Raw genomic sequence first — 15904 nt, forward strand, 5'->3', positions numbered from 1 at the left:
CTATTTCAAATAAATGCTGTTCTTTCGAACTTTCTATTCATCGAAGAATCCTGAAAAATCTTTTTCTTCATTTCCACTAAAATATCTATAAAGTGCTGGGTTGTAATCTGGTTTTATGATCATATAGTGGATTTGAAAAAATAAAGAATGTTCTTCTCTGATCAATTTTAAAGTGGAAATGTTGCTATTTATAAAGACTAATGAGAAGTAATTATGTAACATTTAATTCCCTGTGTCAAGAATCAGTGATTGGTAACATGTAAAGTTGAACTCATTGAATACTTCACAGTTTTCAGTGATATTTCTTATTGTTGTAGGTTAATGTTTACATTCTGGGAAAGACCTTCCTCCTGTTGGCTAGAGAACTCTGTATCAACGCTCCAGCCGTCGGTAAGTCTCCCTGTAATGACCTCTCTGTGAGGTATCTAATGTAATTCAGCTGACCGGAACAGTGCTTTTGAATGAACCTCATTAATAAAGCAGGCAGCATCTCTCAAAACAATTCATTTGCTAAATTGGTTATCAATAATACACCATGGCTGGATCAATACAAGTACTCTCAATCTGTTCATCTGATCTGGCCTATGGATTCCTAGTTGCATCAAAAGGGAGAAGATTTGCTGTTGTTGTACTTTCATCCAGGCATGTTGAGCTCCATTTTCTGCAGTATTCTGTAATTCAGACCCAGGTTGAAAATGTTTTACTTGTCTGGAAATTATATTCATAGTGAGTTGCAGTCTAGCCAGATGTAACTAGGGGGCACTGCGTCATCAAAAAATCCATTATGGTCCATCATACTCGTTGCAAACCTTTTTCCACCTTCTGTGCACACTATGAGAACAAAACATGTCTGCAGTTTTTAAAACAGACTCATCAGATTATAGGAAGCAGAGACAAAATGATTCAAGTATACACCAGCGAGCATCCCAATGTTAAAGTACTGGGCATAATCCCAGAATGCAGTCTCATTAACAGCTCTCCATGTGTCATAATTCCATATTCATCTGTTTTTGTAGGGGGTTTTTTTGGTAAAAAAATCTGCTGTTTTACCAAGCTGCATCTGCTCCATTTTTACTAAAGCCTTAATTAGAATGCAAACGGTGGAGCAGCAGATTCTATGGGCTCAATTCAAACAGACTCCCTATTCAGTTCCTCGTGCAGTCCACTGGGGATAATAGGTTCTTTATGTGGCCTTTCAAGATGAATATTTCATCCACACTTAACAATCACTGTCCCATTAACACAAGCCCAATGCATTTGTGGAGTGTGGCTTCATTTTTCAGATTTCAGTTATTATATAATGCACACCATTAGATAGAAAATACTTTTTATTTTAAAGTGTATATACTTACACTTAAAGGACAGTTAAAATATAGATTGAGTTCAACCTCCCTCGCTTTCTGAAGCCAGGACTGTGCAGAATAGAATCTGTAGATCATTCATTGATGCATTTCATGAGTGCATGTATAAGAAGTAAAAACAACTTTGAACTTGAGTCACAAAAAACATTTATAATCTGCAGTTCAGGAAGCTGATCACTAATACAAGACATTTTATTTGTCAATCAGCATCAAGCTGAAAACAAATAAGTTATGTACAAAACATGACACACTAGTGGCTTCTGTCCACTATCAGAGCAGTACAACTATATTATATATATAGATCTGCTTGCTGCAGCTTCAATAATTAAATCAAATATATATTTTTTTGCAATAAATAAAGCTGAAGAACATTCCTTCCATCTGAGCCCGTTGTGGTACTGAAGAGCCGTTACCATTGAGTTCACCACCACTGCTACATAATGAAGGCAAGAGCCTCACGAGACCCTGTATTCAATCCATCCTAATTCCAGTGAGCGGAATGCACTGCAATGGGACGTCCTGACAACATTTCAGGCATAGAAAACCAGTTCTGGGATCTGACCCCCCTGCACGCCAGTCCCGTTGGTACTGTCCGAGGAACACTGGAACTGGAAGGTCACCTTTCCAAATTGCACTTCCGTCATACCCTCCTGTCCAAAGTAGCTAAGTTCATTCCCATCTAATACGGCACTGACTGTGTAGAAGGTGTCCTGCTCCACTTGGACCGGGTGTTCAAACCATACAGAGAAGGTGCCGCTGGACCCGTCTGAAACAAATTTCGTTAGGTTCTGGGCCAGGGTCACGCCTTGGCGCTTGAGTTCGATCTTGACGCTGTACTCTGCCTTTCCACCACTGGAACCATACAAGCCAAGACCTGCGATGAAGATCCTCTTGTCCACCGCGAATTGGATGCTATCGCAGCGTCCGCGGTAGCGCCACTGGTTACTACGGTAAGCCGAGGACTGGAAACGATGGCAGCGCTGTGGTGTCAGACCTTTTCTTTTTTGCAGTGGGAATTCCAGCTTGGGCTGATTAGCTGCTGTGTACCACAGAAAGACATCATGAGTCTCTTCCAGCGTTAAAATGTCTGACTGCGCAGCTCCGTTGGCAAACTCCTCCAGGGTCATGGTTGGGATGCGAACCAAGTAGAGAGCTTTACCCAGCACTGCCCTTTTATTACGAGCGGTCGGTCCAAGTCCCTGCCTTTTGCATTCAGCCACAGACCATTCGAGAGCCGCCTGGAAGACCACCGCCTCCCGGGTGTTGAGGGTCTCTCGCTTTAGTATGATCTCCAGCGTTTGAAGATCAATCTCACAGAAACCCTCAGAGCGAAGCGCCAGCTCAGCCTGAGCATCAATGACCTCCCAACACCGCTGGGTCAGCTCAGGCTCCTCAAACAGTCGACTCTGGGACAACAACACACAGGCATTTTTGGCCTCTAGGCTCGTCTCCAGAAAGGTGACACAGGCCTTGGCCAGTGCAGGCACTATATACTTTTTGGCAGCGTACAGAGTGGCCAGCACTGTGTCCGCTTCAAGTTCAATCTCATCGCTGTACATGTACCTGAAAGTGAAAAAAAAAAGGGGCTAAGAAATCATATCTTTCCAATAGCTTTGCAAGCATTAGGCTTTGTAGTGATTGAGTTTAGAGTTATATGCATGAGTCAATGACAAATAATAGATGATTTAGAAAAAAAAAGTAGTAAAAATCTAGGTTACAATGCATCTTGAACGTGTACTCTTTGTATTCATGTTGGATTCATATTGTTTTGAAAAACACATTTAAGAAAATTCCCAATGTGATGACTCAAAGTAACCAAGTAAAAAGCAGTAACATTTAGCTTCAACACACATATTTGTTGTTATTGTCAAAAATGTTTTTTAAATATATTTTTCAATGTACATAAAAACATGAATTCATAAATATGACATTTGGGTATGAGTTGCACCAAATGACATTTCATATCCTGAACTAACTTTTTCAGAAAAAGTCAAATTGTCTGATATTTTAAGAGATTATTGACATCGACACAGTCATGAGGGACTATTTTATGGTTTTCTTCTCCATGTTGGTTGCACCAAATTACTTCGGTGGAAAAAAAGGTTTTCAAATATTACTAAAGAGTTAACCAGTTGTGTTAAGATTTCTTCTAAGATTTTTTTTAATTCAGAAAAAAGGGTGTTAAGTCACTGTATGAATTTGTGAATAAATTAATCTATCAAGAAAAAGTAAAGAAGCTTCACATCATTCACCCATATGCATTAGAATTAAGTGCAAGACGTACTTCAAAAGGATTAAAAAAGCAGCAGGCTCCACGTCAGGAATATGAATCTCAGATTCTCCTTCCGCTAGATCTCCGTAAAACATGGCACCAAAAACAGAACTCCCCACTGCCAGCACATACTGAAAAAACAAAAACAAATGCCACACAAAAGCGGTTAAGCATACGGTTGATGAAAGAGCCACTCGAGATGCATTTTGACACGGGAGGATGCTCTCACCTTGTGTGCTGGAACTTTTTGGGATGCGCCAGGAGGACCAACAACAAAATGAACATCTGCCATGAGTTCGTTATTGAACATCAAAGCATTCCTGAAGGGAACAAAATGCAATAGAATATCATGTTTTGGACCGATAACACCCTAAATTATTTGAAAAGCAAGCCGAACGCGCCCTTACCTCTCTCGCAATGTCGGATGGGTGGACTGCCAGCTGGCAGTCTCGACGTTATTATTGTTGATGTTCTGCTGAGTGGCAGTCGTAGTCGGCGTGGTCACCGTTTGAGTGACTTGGACGATGGTCTTTTTGCCGGCAGCTGTTACCGCTGTGGTGCTGTTACTGTTGGGAAGGTTGGTGTTTATGCTGGCAGGATAGAGTTCTGCAGCCATCTTCTTCCTCAAGGACAAAGTCACGATTTCATAGCATACTGGCAGCTTGCTGAGCTGTTTCCCACTCTTTCTTGTCCTTTTTAAGGTTTCTGGAAGCAAAAGAAAAAACGTCAAAAACTTCATGATCCTGCCATATAGGCAATCTGGCGTTGTTGGCATCAGCAAGTCTATCCACCAGTCTGCAGAGTATCTATAAGACAGGTGTATCGGGGGGAAATTAGAAACTAAAAGCCTCGGTCACTCAATTCACGCGCTTCCATAGAATATTTCCCTCTCTGGCACATTTACAAGCCCGTCCAGCGGAAATATTCCAGCTCGAAGACTTTTTCCTCTTTCTCATCGCATCCTCACGATTTCTTGATCTCGCGCCAATACAGTGAAAGTAAGACGTTGCAAGTAAATCAAAGTTGTTCGGTTAAATAAGTCAGAGATCCTTGTCTGCCTACATATCTGTGTGTATCCCCTCTCTCATCGTCTTCACTCTGTATTGTAAAGCCCGTTTTGTGTAGCGGGAGAGGACGCCCAGCTTTCTGTTGACAAATCAAACTACGAGTGAATCGGACGTCAGTATCCCAGAGGCGCCTCCCACACACACCGCCAGACCGCGAGCCCCCTCTCCATCTCTCTGCTCACAAGAGCACGAATTAACCCCTTGCGCATTGTTTACTACGGTTGGGAACAGAGAACCGTTCCGTTAAAAAAAAAAAATGAACCGACAGATTTCGTGGAACACATTACTAAAATACTCTGACCGTGTTTCCTAGTCCTGCACTACTTGTCAGCGTCAGTTTTTAGTGAATCAAAAACATACAACGCAACCAAAGAATGATTCTTTTGAGTCGGCTCTATTTATGAATCAGTCGTAGAGTTACTGAATTAGCTTGACTTGCAAGTTATCATGTAATAAGCACGAACTGATCATGTGTTGTAAGGCATGTGAGACTTGTATGTATTTACTGACTAGTTGCATGACAACTTGTAGGTACGACAAATTATGCTGGGCAAATTCTGAACTAAATATGTTACAACATTTTATTTTATTATTTGAAATGCATTTATGTCGGTTTTAATTTGTGCTGCATCTAAAAATATCACCGAAATGTCTGTGCATGCACACCTTTTGGAATTAATGCATTGCATTTATTTATGTTCTGTTGAATCTGACTCAATGTCATAACAATAAATGCAATTGAGTCATAAAAAGTAGGCTACTACTAAAATAATACTAACTTAACGGACCGTTAAGCAACCGGAATCGTTAACGGGAATCGTTTAATTCGCGATTCCCATCTGTACTGTTGACATATATGTTCACGTCACCACTTCCACCAACACGGGTATACAAAATTCAAGATGTATCATATCTTACACTAGTTTGATCCATGTCATCATTACCAGGGGCCAAACAGATTTAATCTGCGTTATATGAAATCCCGCGCGAAGCTTTTAAGGCATTTTTTATTTCATTAAGTAACTTTTTCCACCAACACGCAAAACAAAACTCGACATTGTAACGCTTTCCCACAATCATCGGCGAGCTTCAGTCGCAGTCTTTCAACTTCATAGGATCCGTACAATTTGCTGATGCAGCCTTAAATGTCTCATAAGGGGATAAACATCTGCAACGAAGCGCTCAACCTACTAAGCAAATCTTTGATGTCCTCGGTAGAAATATCGCTCGTGCTCACCATTAACATGCACGATCAATGATTCGAGCGCGAGCGTTCTTTACGAACCGGGTTTAAAGAGATCAAGTAGCATCAGAACAGGGCTACCGTCCGCATAGACTTGTCCACCAAAACGGACTCTGTAGTCGAAGTAATATGAATCAGTATTCGCGATTCAATAAAGCAATAACCGCAGAGGAACTTAAATAGTAGCTCATTAGTCGTTATTTACCTTATTGTGCCGACCGAAGCATAGCTGCCAGGAAAATACATTCAGGTTTGATGTTTGAAGGCTCGCTGGCAGCCAGGAGCCATGTTAAATCTACAGTGTGCAATGAGAGAGAGGGGGTTGGGCTTGCACAGCTTTCCCGGATCTCCAACAGAGGGCTCCGGTGCTGGAAACTGGATCCTTCGCCTACGATAAGCGGCTTATCTATCTCACACAATTTAGACAATGATATTTTTTGCCAGCCAGAGTCTGTGAAACATGCACACAGTGAGTGAAATGTTCTGAATATAAAGCACTTATACAGTGAGTCACTTTGGGTAAGAGAATCTGGTTAACGTCTTAAAGGTGCACTGATGTTTTGTTAATTAAAAAGTTTTATAGCTACATGAATTTAGTAACACCTTTTGAGAAATTAAAAAGATGTAAACGTGCATGAGATGCAGACTCCAGTCATATCAGGCTTTTAGAAAAAGCTGTGTTTATTCTACATGAAGCAGTCGCCCACTCATGGATGGTGCCATGTTGGCATTTTATGACCAGCCAATAATGCAGTTCAGTTCAGACTACTGCTACTACTAACACTTTATAAAGTGCTTTTAAGTGTTCAAGGTGCTTTCACAATATAACGCATCACTATTTCCGAGTCCAAACGCTCTTTCCAATGTCAAAAGCATACAACAAATGTTGCTAATGTACACTCACAGTGTACTGTAATAAAACCGAAAAATCATCCTAACCTCTATTTCCATATCAAAATCTCACATGGCCAGACAGTGTTTTATGAAACATTAAAATATTGATGTCCTGGACACCTTGAGCCCTGAGACTGTTGTGTACACCATGACTTTTTAATAATTGGTGATATGAATAAATAGTGCTCATAAACAGCTGTTAAGATTCTCAATTTGAGATTCTCAATTGAAACGATTAGAGGTTTGAACCTGGAAACTGTTTTCCTTACATCACAACATAACAAGCGGATACAAACAAAAAGCTTTGGTGTGAAATGGCAATAGTTCGTAAACAAAATCCATGCATCCCGACCAATAGGGGTCAGTATGAAGTTCAAAAGCACTGCTAATATTGGAATGAATAAAAACAACTAAATTCTAACACAAAAACATACAAGGGGTGCATTCGACTTTGCTTTCAGACCAACACTTGCAAACTTTCCTTACAACTTCTCTTCAGGCTATCTTTACCGCCATTTTGAAGTACGTTCCACTTCGTCAAGTGGACGAGGGAAGTTTATATAAACAGACCCTTGATCCCTCAATCTGACTAAGGGAGTGACTTTACTCATACAGTATGTACACGTCAGGCAGCTTCGTATACATAGTTCCCACAGGTCAGAGCCATAGAGAGAGATGGCTATCATATATCATATCATATATCTCTATATGGCTCTTCCACAGGCCAATTAATGTCATGTGACCTCCCCGGAGACGCCATCTTTGATGGCATAAGCTGCTGTGTTTACAAAGTTTTACAAGCAAATTTTGAATATTTCTTTCTGTTTATAATGTTACGAAAATCATGAAGAGACAAAGTGACAGACTATAAAGAGATTATAAGGAGACTATTAACACAAGACAGAAAGAGGTACAATGCGAAAATTTCAGTCATAAATGGTGTGGATCCGTATGCGCTAACACTGTCTGTCTGTCTGTGAGAGAGAGGCGCGGGCGCGATCGAACAGTGAAAACAATGTTGTTTTTGTATGTTTTTAATACCTTGTCATTTTGTTCATACAGGACATCATTCAAACTGCAAAGTGTTAACTTATATTTGTGTACACTCGCAATAAAACACAACATTGTGCACCTGACACAAAGTGCTCTGAGCAAATTCTTGCGTGTTTTGAGGGAGTTTCTTTCCTGTTTATCCTTGCCAGCCATAACCTCCGTCGTTGTTCTGACAAAAGCTTAGTTTTCTCACATTCATGAAGTCTAATGACGGGTATACTGTAAAATCCAAATTTAACTGAACCTCCGGCACGATTTGAACATCCATTAACCCAGCAGGAGATGACCATTTTCACATTTTATCTCAAAATTAACTCGTTTCAGCTTTTTCTTCTAATGTTCTGCCTACAACATGCCCACAGAAATGGTGCTGGGTCGGCAAATGCCGTATGTTGTGACGTCATGTAGGAACTATGTATACCACAATGCAACACAATTCCGTTTAAACTCATTACTTCAACTAATAGTGGGAACTCATGCAATGTTAGCAATGACATACATCTGAGTCCACAAGACGGAGGGAAGTTAACGAGGGAAGGGCATAAAATTATGTACTTTTAACTATAAACGGAAACTAAAATATAGTATTAAATACTTGTACACCCCCTGAATTCTTAAAGCTGTTACAATAGGTGTTACAACAATTAAAATTTTTTTAATTCAGCTGTTTTGGTCTCTCAGTTATGAATTTCTATAGTTCTATGTGGATTTTTTCGCCACTTTGTGAGGTTGTAGAATGAACTGTATATTGAAAATAAAGTTCTGCCATGTACTACTGTAATTGCCAAAGGCCTTGATTAGCACTTTTTAATTTAGCACTCTCACTGCATCAGAATCAAGCTTTCCCCTAAGCAAATGATGATTTTAACAATTACAGACACATCAGACAAGGTCAGTTGAGATGTCTGATGGTCCCTGGGTGCATCTTTTATGGAATGTCTTTATTCAGCCTAGATAAGAATACATTTTAGCACCAAAGTAATAGCTGGGTCTGTTATAGGAAATGCAGCCTCTGACTTTATTATAAAGGAAATTTCAAATCCTATCCTGTACTGCTGTCCACAACCCTCACCAAGAATTATTTCAAAGGCCTCTTTTACTGCAATGCCAAGTTTCACATCCCCTCCAACAAGTCTTACAGATCTATTTGATTATTTCTCTCTATTCATTTATCATTTTTCCCTTAATCAAACTCTGACAGCCACAGTCTCACAAATCAGATAATTTTACAGCCATGACTGAAATAGAAGTCTGAAAATCAATTTATTTTTCAGTGCGGTATGGATCATTCCAAAGAATGTTACATGAGAAAATTTAAATTTCCTTAAATGACTTATACTATTTCCTGTTTCACAAATGGCACTGAATATTTGCTATGTCAACTGCTCTGCTCTACTGCATTAATATGATAATTTAATATAAAATTACCTAGATGTATAAAAAGGCCAGTGACAGACAGGCTAGGGAGATTTCAGTGAACATACTATGTTTCGTAAGTGCAGGTGCAGTCCCTATAGTGTAGCCTTAGATAGAATTGTAGATGGCCGCCTTTCTTAGCTGAGCTCATTTCCTTCTTAATAGGACAGCTGTGATGTTTGGGCTTTATTGGGCCAGCAGAATTAGTTTACCCAAGGACTTAGAAGTAGGTGGAAGTGAGGGATATTTGCTCCCACAGAGTGACTCTTAGCCAAACCACTTTTAAAGGTTCCCATAGGGGGACTGTGTTCTAGATTCAACATGGAGTCAAGGAGAACCACAAAAATTAAGATTTTTTTTTTTATCCTTTGAAAAGGAATCAGCTAAATGAGGTTCACAGAGATGTGGAGCCTTGATTTGTAATAAACCTAATTGTAGGTTATATTCTCAGGTTTGTGTCCAGACGTTGATTACAGATCTGTTGATTTCTATCAATAGATCCGTGTCTGTACATTCCACGATTCGCCCATATGTTGGAGTTCGGTGAAAAGACTCATGAGGTTTCGATGACTGCTCTGAGACTGTTGCAGAGGATGAAAAGAGACTGGATGCACACTGGGAGGCGACCATCAGGCTTGTGTGGCGCAGGTAGATTGTCTAATGTTCAAATGATAAATCCTTTGTTGTATTTGGAGGTCTCTTAAAGGGATAGTCCACTCAAAAATGAGAAATCTGTCATCATTTACTCACTCTCATGCTGCAAACCTGTAGGATTTCCTTTTTCATCTGTGGAACTCAAAAGAAGATATTTAAAGAACTGTTTTTGTCCATACAACAAAAGTCAATGAGGTCCAAATAAAATCATTGTTCAACTCATGTATTCAAAGTCCAAATTACATTGAGAACACTTAAAAGGGCTTTTCACACTTGAAATGGTTAACCCTGGGTCATTCTAATTCCCGGGTAAACGGAATCCTCTGTTATCTTTATTCACGTTTCACACTGCAGACTGTAATATCAAGTTTTTTCTTGATTTTTCTTCTCAAAACTGCAGTAGTCAACATTTGAAGTGGATCAAAAAGTTCATCAGAGTTGTCCTAAGACAAGAATGGGTATTGTTCAAGATTCATGTATAACTTTGATGAAAGGTTTTGATCCACTTCAAATGTTGACTACTGTATAAAGGTAAGAATGAAACATGACATTTGTCCTATTATACGCAGAAACGACTGTTTATATACATCACGTGGTGTTTCCATGACTTCCCAAAGCACGTGAATACAAGTCACGCGATTGGTTGTCGGTTGCTAAGCATTTAGTTGTAACAGCATCGTTTCACACTGTACAAGTTTGGCACTGCAATGCGGAGTTAACACCGTGCAACATAAGCGCAGAACCCTCCGGAGCAGGGTTTCATAACCCCGTTCATAAAAGTGCATCCATCCATGATAAAAGTGCTCCACACGGCTCCAGGGGTTAATAAAGGCCTTCTGAAGCGAAGCAATGCGTTTGTGTGAGAAAAATATCCATATTTACAACTTTATCGACTAAAATAACTAGCTTTCGGCAGACGGCCGTACGCATCGAGCCGTGTGGATTACTTCATGGATTACTTCATGCCAATCATGGATGGATGCACTTTTATGGCCTTCAAAACAGAAACGGCCATTCACTACCATTATAAAGCTTGGAGGAGCCAGGACATTTTTTAATATAACTCCGATTGTATTCGTCTGAAAGAAGAAAGTCATATACTGTACACTTACGATGGCTTGAGGGTGAGTAAAACATGGGGTAATTTCATTTTAAAGTGAACTATCCCTTTAAAAGCGGTGTTTAGAACGACGAAAACCCAGGGTTAAGCGCAGTGTGAAAAGCCCTTTAAACTACTGAAGTTAAGTGAATTATTTTTATGCTTCCTTTTTGTCTATTTTGGAGTGTAAAACTTTTGGATCCCATTGGTTATTATTGTATAGAAAAAAACAGCTGAAGCAATCTTCAAAATATCTTCTTTCTTCTAAATCATAAGTTTTGAACAACATGAGGGTGAGTATAAATGATGACAGAATTTTATTTTTATTTTTTCTGCAAATTATCCCTTTAAACCTCAGTCATTTGTTTGATTTGGATTAATTTCCTAGTTGTTAAAAGATTCACTATTCCTCCTCTGTCAGCTCGAAACTTGTTTTTTCTATCTTCATTTCTGCTCATCTGTCAGATCATAAAGCAAATCCCTGAATGTGCTAAAAGTTTGACATAGGAACTGGAGCAGTGAGTTTCATAACAAGGATAAAAACAAGATCAGCAAGTGCTTTACCACCGCACAGATCTTGGTGCCCTCGATCTGAAGCAGAACTGTTGGTCCCTGTACCTTGCCGTCAGCTAGTTGCCCTGACTGCACAGGAATAGAAGGCAGACTTCCTGCCTGCATCTCTAGTTCAGCCCTCTCTCACTGTCTCACTTTTCCCATCTAACATCCGCTGCTGCAATATCTGAATAATTAATAATTCATCATTAATCATTCACAGTGTTCAGGGGAATATGGTAAGTGTAAATGTCAGTTTTCTGTATTGAGGTTGATTGTTTTAGAGTGAGGGGAGTAAACATACAACTACACTTCACCTTCTGGCTCAGAGTGTGAACACTAAAAACAAGGATCAAGAGAAAATCAACAAAGATAAATAATGGGTGTCACCTACTGTGCATGTGTGTGTTTGTGCGAACGTTTTCACACAGAAATAATAATTCATCAATACTTTTGCAGTATTTAGGATATATTTAGAGTTTACATATATTTTTAAAAAATATGTACTTTTATTTAGTAAGGATGCATTACGTTGATAAATTGACAGTAAATAATTTTTATTTTCTACAAAAAAAAACCTATTTAAAATAAAAATGCTGTTATTTTGAACTTTCTATCCATCAATGAAAAAAAGTATTGTGGTTTCCACAAAACTACACATTTTTTCAACACTGATAGTAATAAGAAATGTTTCTTGAGCAGCAAATCAGCATATTAGAATGATTTCTGAAGGATCGTGTGACACTGAAGACTGGAGTAATGATGCTGAAAATTCAGCTTTGCCATCACTGGAATATATTCCACTTTAATACTATTTTAAATTGCTATAATATTTCACAATATTGCTGTTTTTAACATAAAATGTTTATATTTATGTACAAAATATTTTTATTACAAACTGAATAACTGAGTCTATAATAAAGGTATGCCAGAACAATAAAAAATAAATATATATAATATAATATTGTATTCAGACATAATTATAATATTTTACTAATATTTAATTTTATTTAATATTAATTATTTTTGTGCTTTTTAAGACAACATAAATTCATACACAAGTGTTAGTAAATAAACATATTATACAATCATAGAAATATTGTCTCTATAAATTGCACGCATCTTTGAGAAGTAAGCTTTTATGTTGACAGTGGATTGAAGAGGCTTGTTTTATTGTTCTCTTAAACACATCTCCCCAGCTCTATTTACATAATGTCTACTAAACAGGTTACTGTATCGCACAACACACCTCAGCATCTGCAGAGATTCTTTTTACATGTGCTCCATTACTATAGAAAATGCACTCTCAACTCTTTTGTCTGGCACATTCATTGTATATTTGCATGGTGGTGAAATGTCATACAAATTGGGAACAATACTGTTTGGGGGACAAAACATTTATTCTCATTTTTTCCTCCCTTGTTCCCCCAGCTCTACTCGTGGCAGCTCGTATGCATGAATTCCGTCGTACAGTGAAGGAGGTGATATCTGTCGTCAAGGTGTGCGAGGCCACGCTGAGAAAAAGGTTAATGTCATGGCTGATCTGAGTAGATTCTTAGGGAAATTGTATGTTGTTGTCATACAAAAACAAGTAGTTACCCGACTGTTCGATACATAATTTAATTTTTTATTTAATTTTAAAACCCACATATTCTTTGTCACAAGAAAAGTAATCAGAAAAATCAATCAGAATACAAGGAGATAGCTACCCTGTGGTATAATATAATATACAGTAGTTAACGACTTATTGGTATCGCCTAGAAAATTTTAATACTGGTGCATCCCAAGTTAAAACTCATTTGATAGGTTGTGTACCCCTGATGCCTGTACTGTAACATTTCCCCAAACGTTTCTTCTGCACTGATGCCCAGGCTGACAGAGTTTGAGGAGACTCCCACCAGTGCCCTGACCATTGATGAGTTCATGCGAGTGGACCTTGAGCAAGAATGTGATCCTCCATCTTTTGTTGCTGGAAAGAAAAAACTCAAGATGCAGCAGGTACTTATATGGGACATACACTACTGTTGAAAAGTAAATTAATACTTTTATTTAGAAAAAATGCATTAAGTTGATCAGTGATCAATAATATGATAACTACAAAATTGCACTAACATTCAAAAGTTTGGGTTAAGTTAGAATTTTTTTAATTAATACTTTTATTCAGCAAAAACACATTCAACTGAAGTGACAGTAAAGACTTTTATAATGTTACAAAGATTTCCATTTCAAATAAATGCTGTTCTTTCTAATAGAATCCTAAAAGTAAAAAATGTATCATGGTTTCCCTACAAATATTAATCAGCACAACTGTTTTCAACATTGATAATAAGAAGAAATGTTTCTTGAGCACCAAATCAGCCTATTAGAATGATTTCTAAAGGATCATGTGACACTGAAGGCTGGAGTAATGGTGCTGAAAATTTATCTTTGCCGTCACAACAATAAATTACATTTATTCACATTGAAAACAGCTATTTTAATTCATAATAATGTTTAATAATATGACTATTTTACTGTATTTTTGACATAATAAATGCAGCGTTGGTGAGCATAAGAGAGACTTTTATAAATCTTTAAAAAAATATATATAAAAAAAATCTTACTGACTTCAAACTTTTAAATAATAGTCTATGTATATGTGTGTGACCTGATATGATGCTATGAATATAATATTCAACCATAAGAGACTCTTGATAAATGGTTCTCTTAATTAAAATGTCATTATTTCAGCTGGAGCACGAGTTGTCCAAGAAACTTGAGGAATATCAAGGTTAGTCTGTCCTCCTGGAATAAGATATTGATTCTCTCTATTGACTCAACAAGGCATCTGAATGCTATCTGTGGTGCATTATCTCGGCTACACTAAGTACACTAAGTTTTTTTCAATGATTATGAATAGAAAATGCCTCTGTGGTTTGGAGCGCCCACCTTACCGAGAGCAGCTGTTTTAATGAACGGTCTAAATATGTTTGGACTATACATAATACGTGCCATTATGTATTCTGAACATTGAACATACTCTACCAAGGAATCTATGTTGCATACTTAATATCTGTGAGACAGAAAAATTGAACTGTCAATCAGAGACGTCAGGCTCATGTGTACATGTGTGTACGTTGTCTGCAGGCGAGATCAACTCATACCGTGATGAGATTGAGACACAGCTGGCAGGGAGCAGCAGAACCAAACTGAGAGGGATTTATGCCTCCTACACAAGAGAAGGTAGATCAAATCAAGTGCTCTGCATGTTTATTTAGTACACCTCGGCTCATCTGAGTACAATTCGCTGATGATTTGTTCTTAATAGAGATTATTGTGTGGTTTTATGCTGATGCACGTGCAGATACACCACTGTTCATTTTATATTATTCTCTAACACCCTTTCAGATGATGACTGTGTGTCTTTGGCCTCTGGGGTGACTGGGGAAGAAGATCCAGAGGATGAGGAAATGGAGGCAGCAGCCCAACATCTCAACCAGGATTTCATCAGTCAGGTGCTAGAGCGGGGGGATCAGGAAGGGATGGAGGATCAGGAGGCGAGTAAGGATATGGTACCGATCTCTAGTCAGTCCACACGTATGCCCCTGACAGCCCTTTTCGGCCCTTTGCCCAGTGCAGCCAGCCTGGGTCTAACAGACTCCATTCGGGAATGCATCGCAGAGGAGACTAGAAACGGTGAGTGTCCCACTTCCTCAGCACAAGTTATTTGGCCAAACAGGGTGCTCATTACAGCATACTGTGTTTGTCCTTGGTGTTTTATATGATAAAATGTGGCCTTGTACTGCAGACACTCAATCCCTCAAAAAAGAAAAGAAAGTTCCTACTTTTCTGGAGATACTGCCTTTATTTGTGATAGAGTGTGTTCAATGTTCAGTTAAAAGTAACAGTTGAAGCCTTGTAGTACTTTATATACAGTATAAGTACTACAAGGAATCCCCAGGTACCATAAAACGTATGTCTAGGCCTGGAAAAGTCGCTGAAATTATTAATTTCTTAAAAGGTAATGAAAAAATCGGGGAAATATTCCAAATGAATACCTGCCACAAACAACTAAAATTAAACTGGACAATAAGGTAGTCCAATAGCCAGACAAGATTCAATCCCTCCCTTCCAGCAACTTATCACTCACATGAAACGATTGCATAGATTCCATCTATGATCCAGTTGATACCCAATGGAATTTTTTGTTTTTTGTTACTTTTTTTGTCTCATTTGAGAAGCTGTATCACTCGTACACTGTTAAAAATCTTAGTGTGAAATTACAGTATATTTCAGGTTAATAATTGCATTACT

At 38.4% G+C, this 15904-nt stretch overlaps 2 protein-coding genes across 3 annotated transcripts in view; one reads left to right on the forward strand and one right to left on the reverse strand.

The window, feature by feature from the left end:
• Positions 1-15904, forward strand: part of brf1b (BRF1 general transcription factor IIIB subunit b) — a 60901-nt gene that overhangs the window by 15114 nt on the left and 29883 nt on the right. The window contains exons 6-12 of the mRNA XM_081378754.1: positions 318-390; positions 9805-9954; positions 13043-13136; positions 13483-13609; positions 14342-14381; positions 14738-14833; positions 14999-15286. Coding sequence (XP_081234880.1) covers positions 318-390; positions 9805-9954; positions 13043-13136; positions 13483-13609; positions 14342-14381; positions 14738-14833; positions 14999-15286 — 868 coding nt within the window. The remainder of the gene's footprint in view (positions 1-317; positions 391-9804; positions 9955-13042; positions 13137-13482; positions 13610-14341; positions 14382-14737; positions 14834-14998; positions 15287-15904) is intronic.
• On the reverse strand, positions 1313-6372 carry btbd6b (BTB (POZ) domain containing 6b). 2 transcript variants are annotated; one of them, XM_081379218.1, is made up of 5 exons: positions 6149-6372; positions 4041-4338; positions 3863-3953; positions 3646-3764; positions 1313-2924 (listed from the first exon to the last, which is right to left on the reverse strand). In XM_081379218.1, exons 2-5 carry the CDS (start codon positions 4247-4249, stop codon positions 1892-1894), a joined length of 1452 nt encoding a protein of 483 aa, XP_081235344.1. In that variant the 5' UTR covers positions 4250-4338; positions 6149-6372; the 3' UTR covers positions 1313-1891. The 2 variants fall into 2 exon arrangements, with proteins under 2 accessions (XP_081235344.1, XP_081235345.1); XM_081379219.1 differs by lacking the exon at positions 6149-6372 and having other exon boundaries at positions 4041-4803.

The sequence above is a fragment of the Scardinius erythrophthalmus genome (assembly GCF_964197995.2).
Source record: "Scardinius erythrophthalmus genome assembly, chromosome: 11".
In the NCBI taxonomy this organism is placed as follows: Eukaryota; Metazoa; Chordata; class Actinopteri; order Cypriniformes; family Leuciscidae; genus Scardinius; species Scardinius erythrophthalmus.

Bases quoted from the DNA above. Each gene is read 5' to 3' on its own strand.
- btbd6b (XM_081379219.1), bottom strand. From the start codon at position 4,408: ATGCCAACAACGCCAGATTGCCTATATGGCAGGATCATGAAGTTTTTG. The intron at 3,765-3,862 runs GTGAGAGCATCC...TTGTTTTTTCAG, and splicing joins AAAAAGTTCCAGCACACAAG to TATGTGCTGGCAGTGGGGAG. The intron at 2,925-3,645 runs GTACGTCTTGCA...TTTCACTTTCAG, and splicing joins GCTTTTTTAATCCTTTTGAA to GTACATGTACAGCGATGAGA.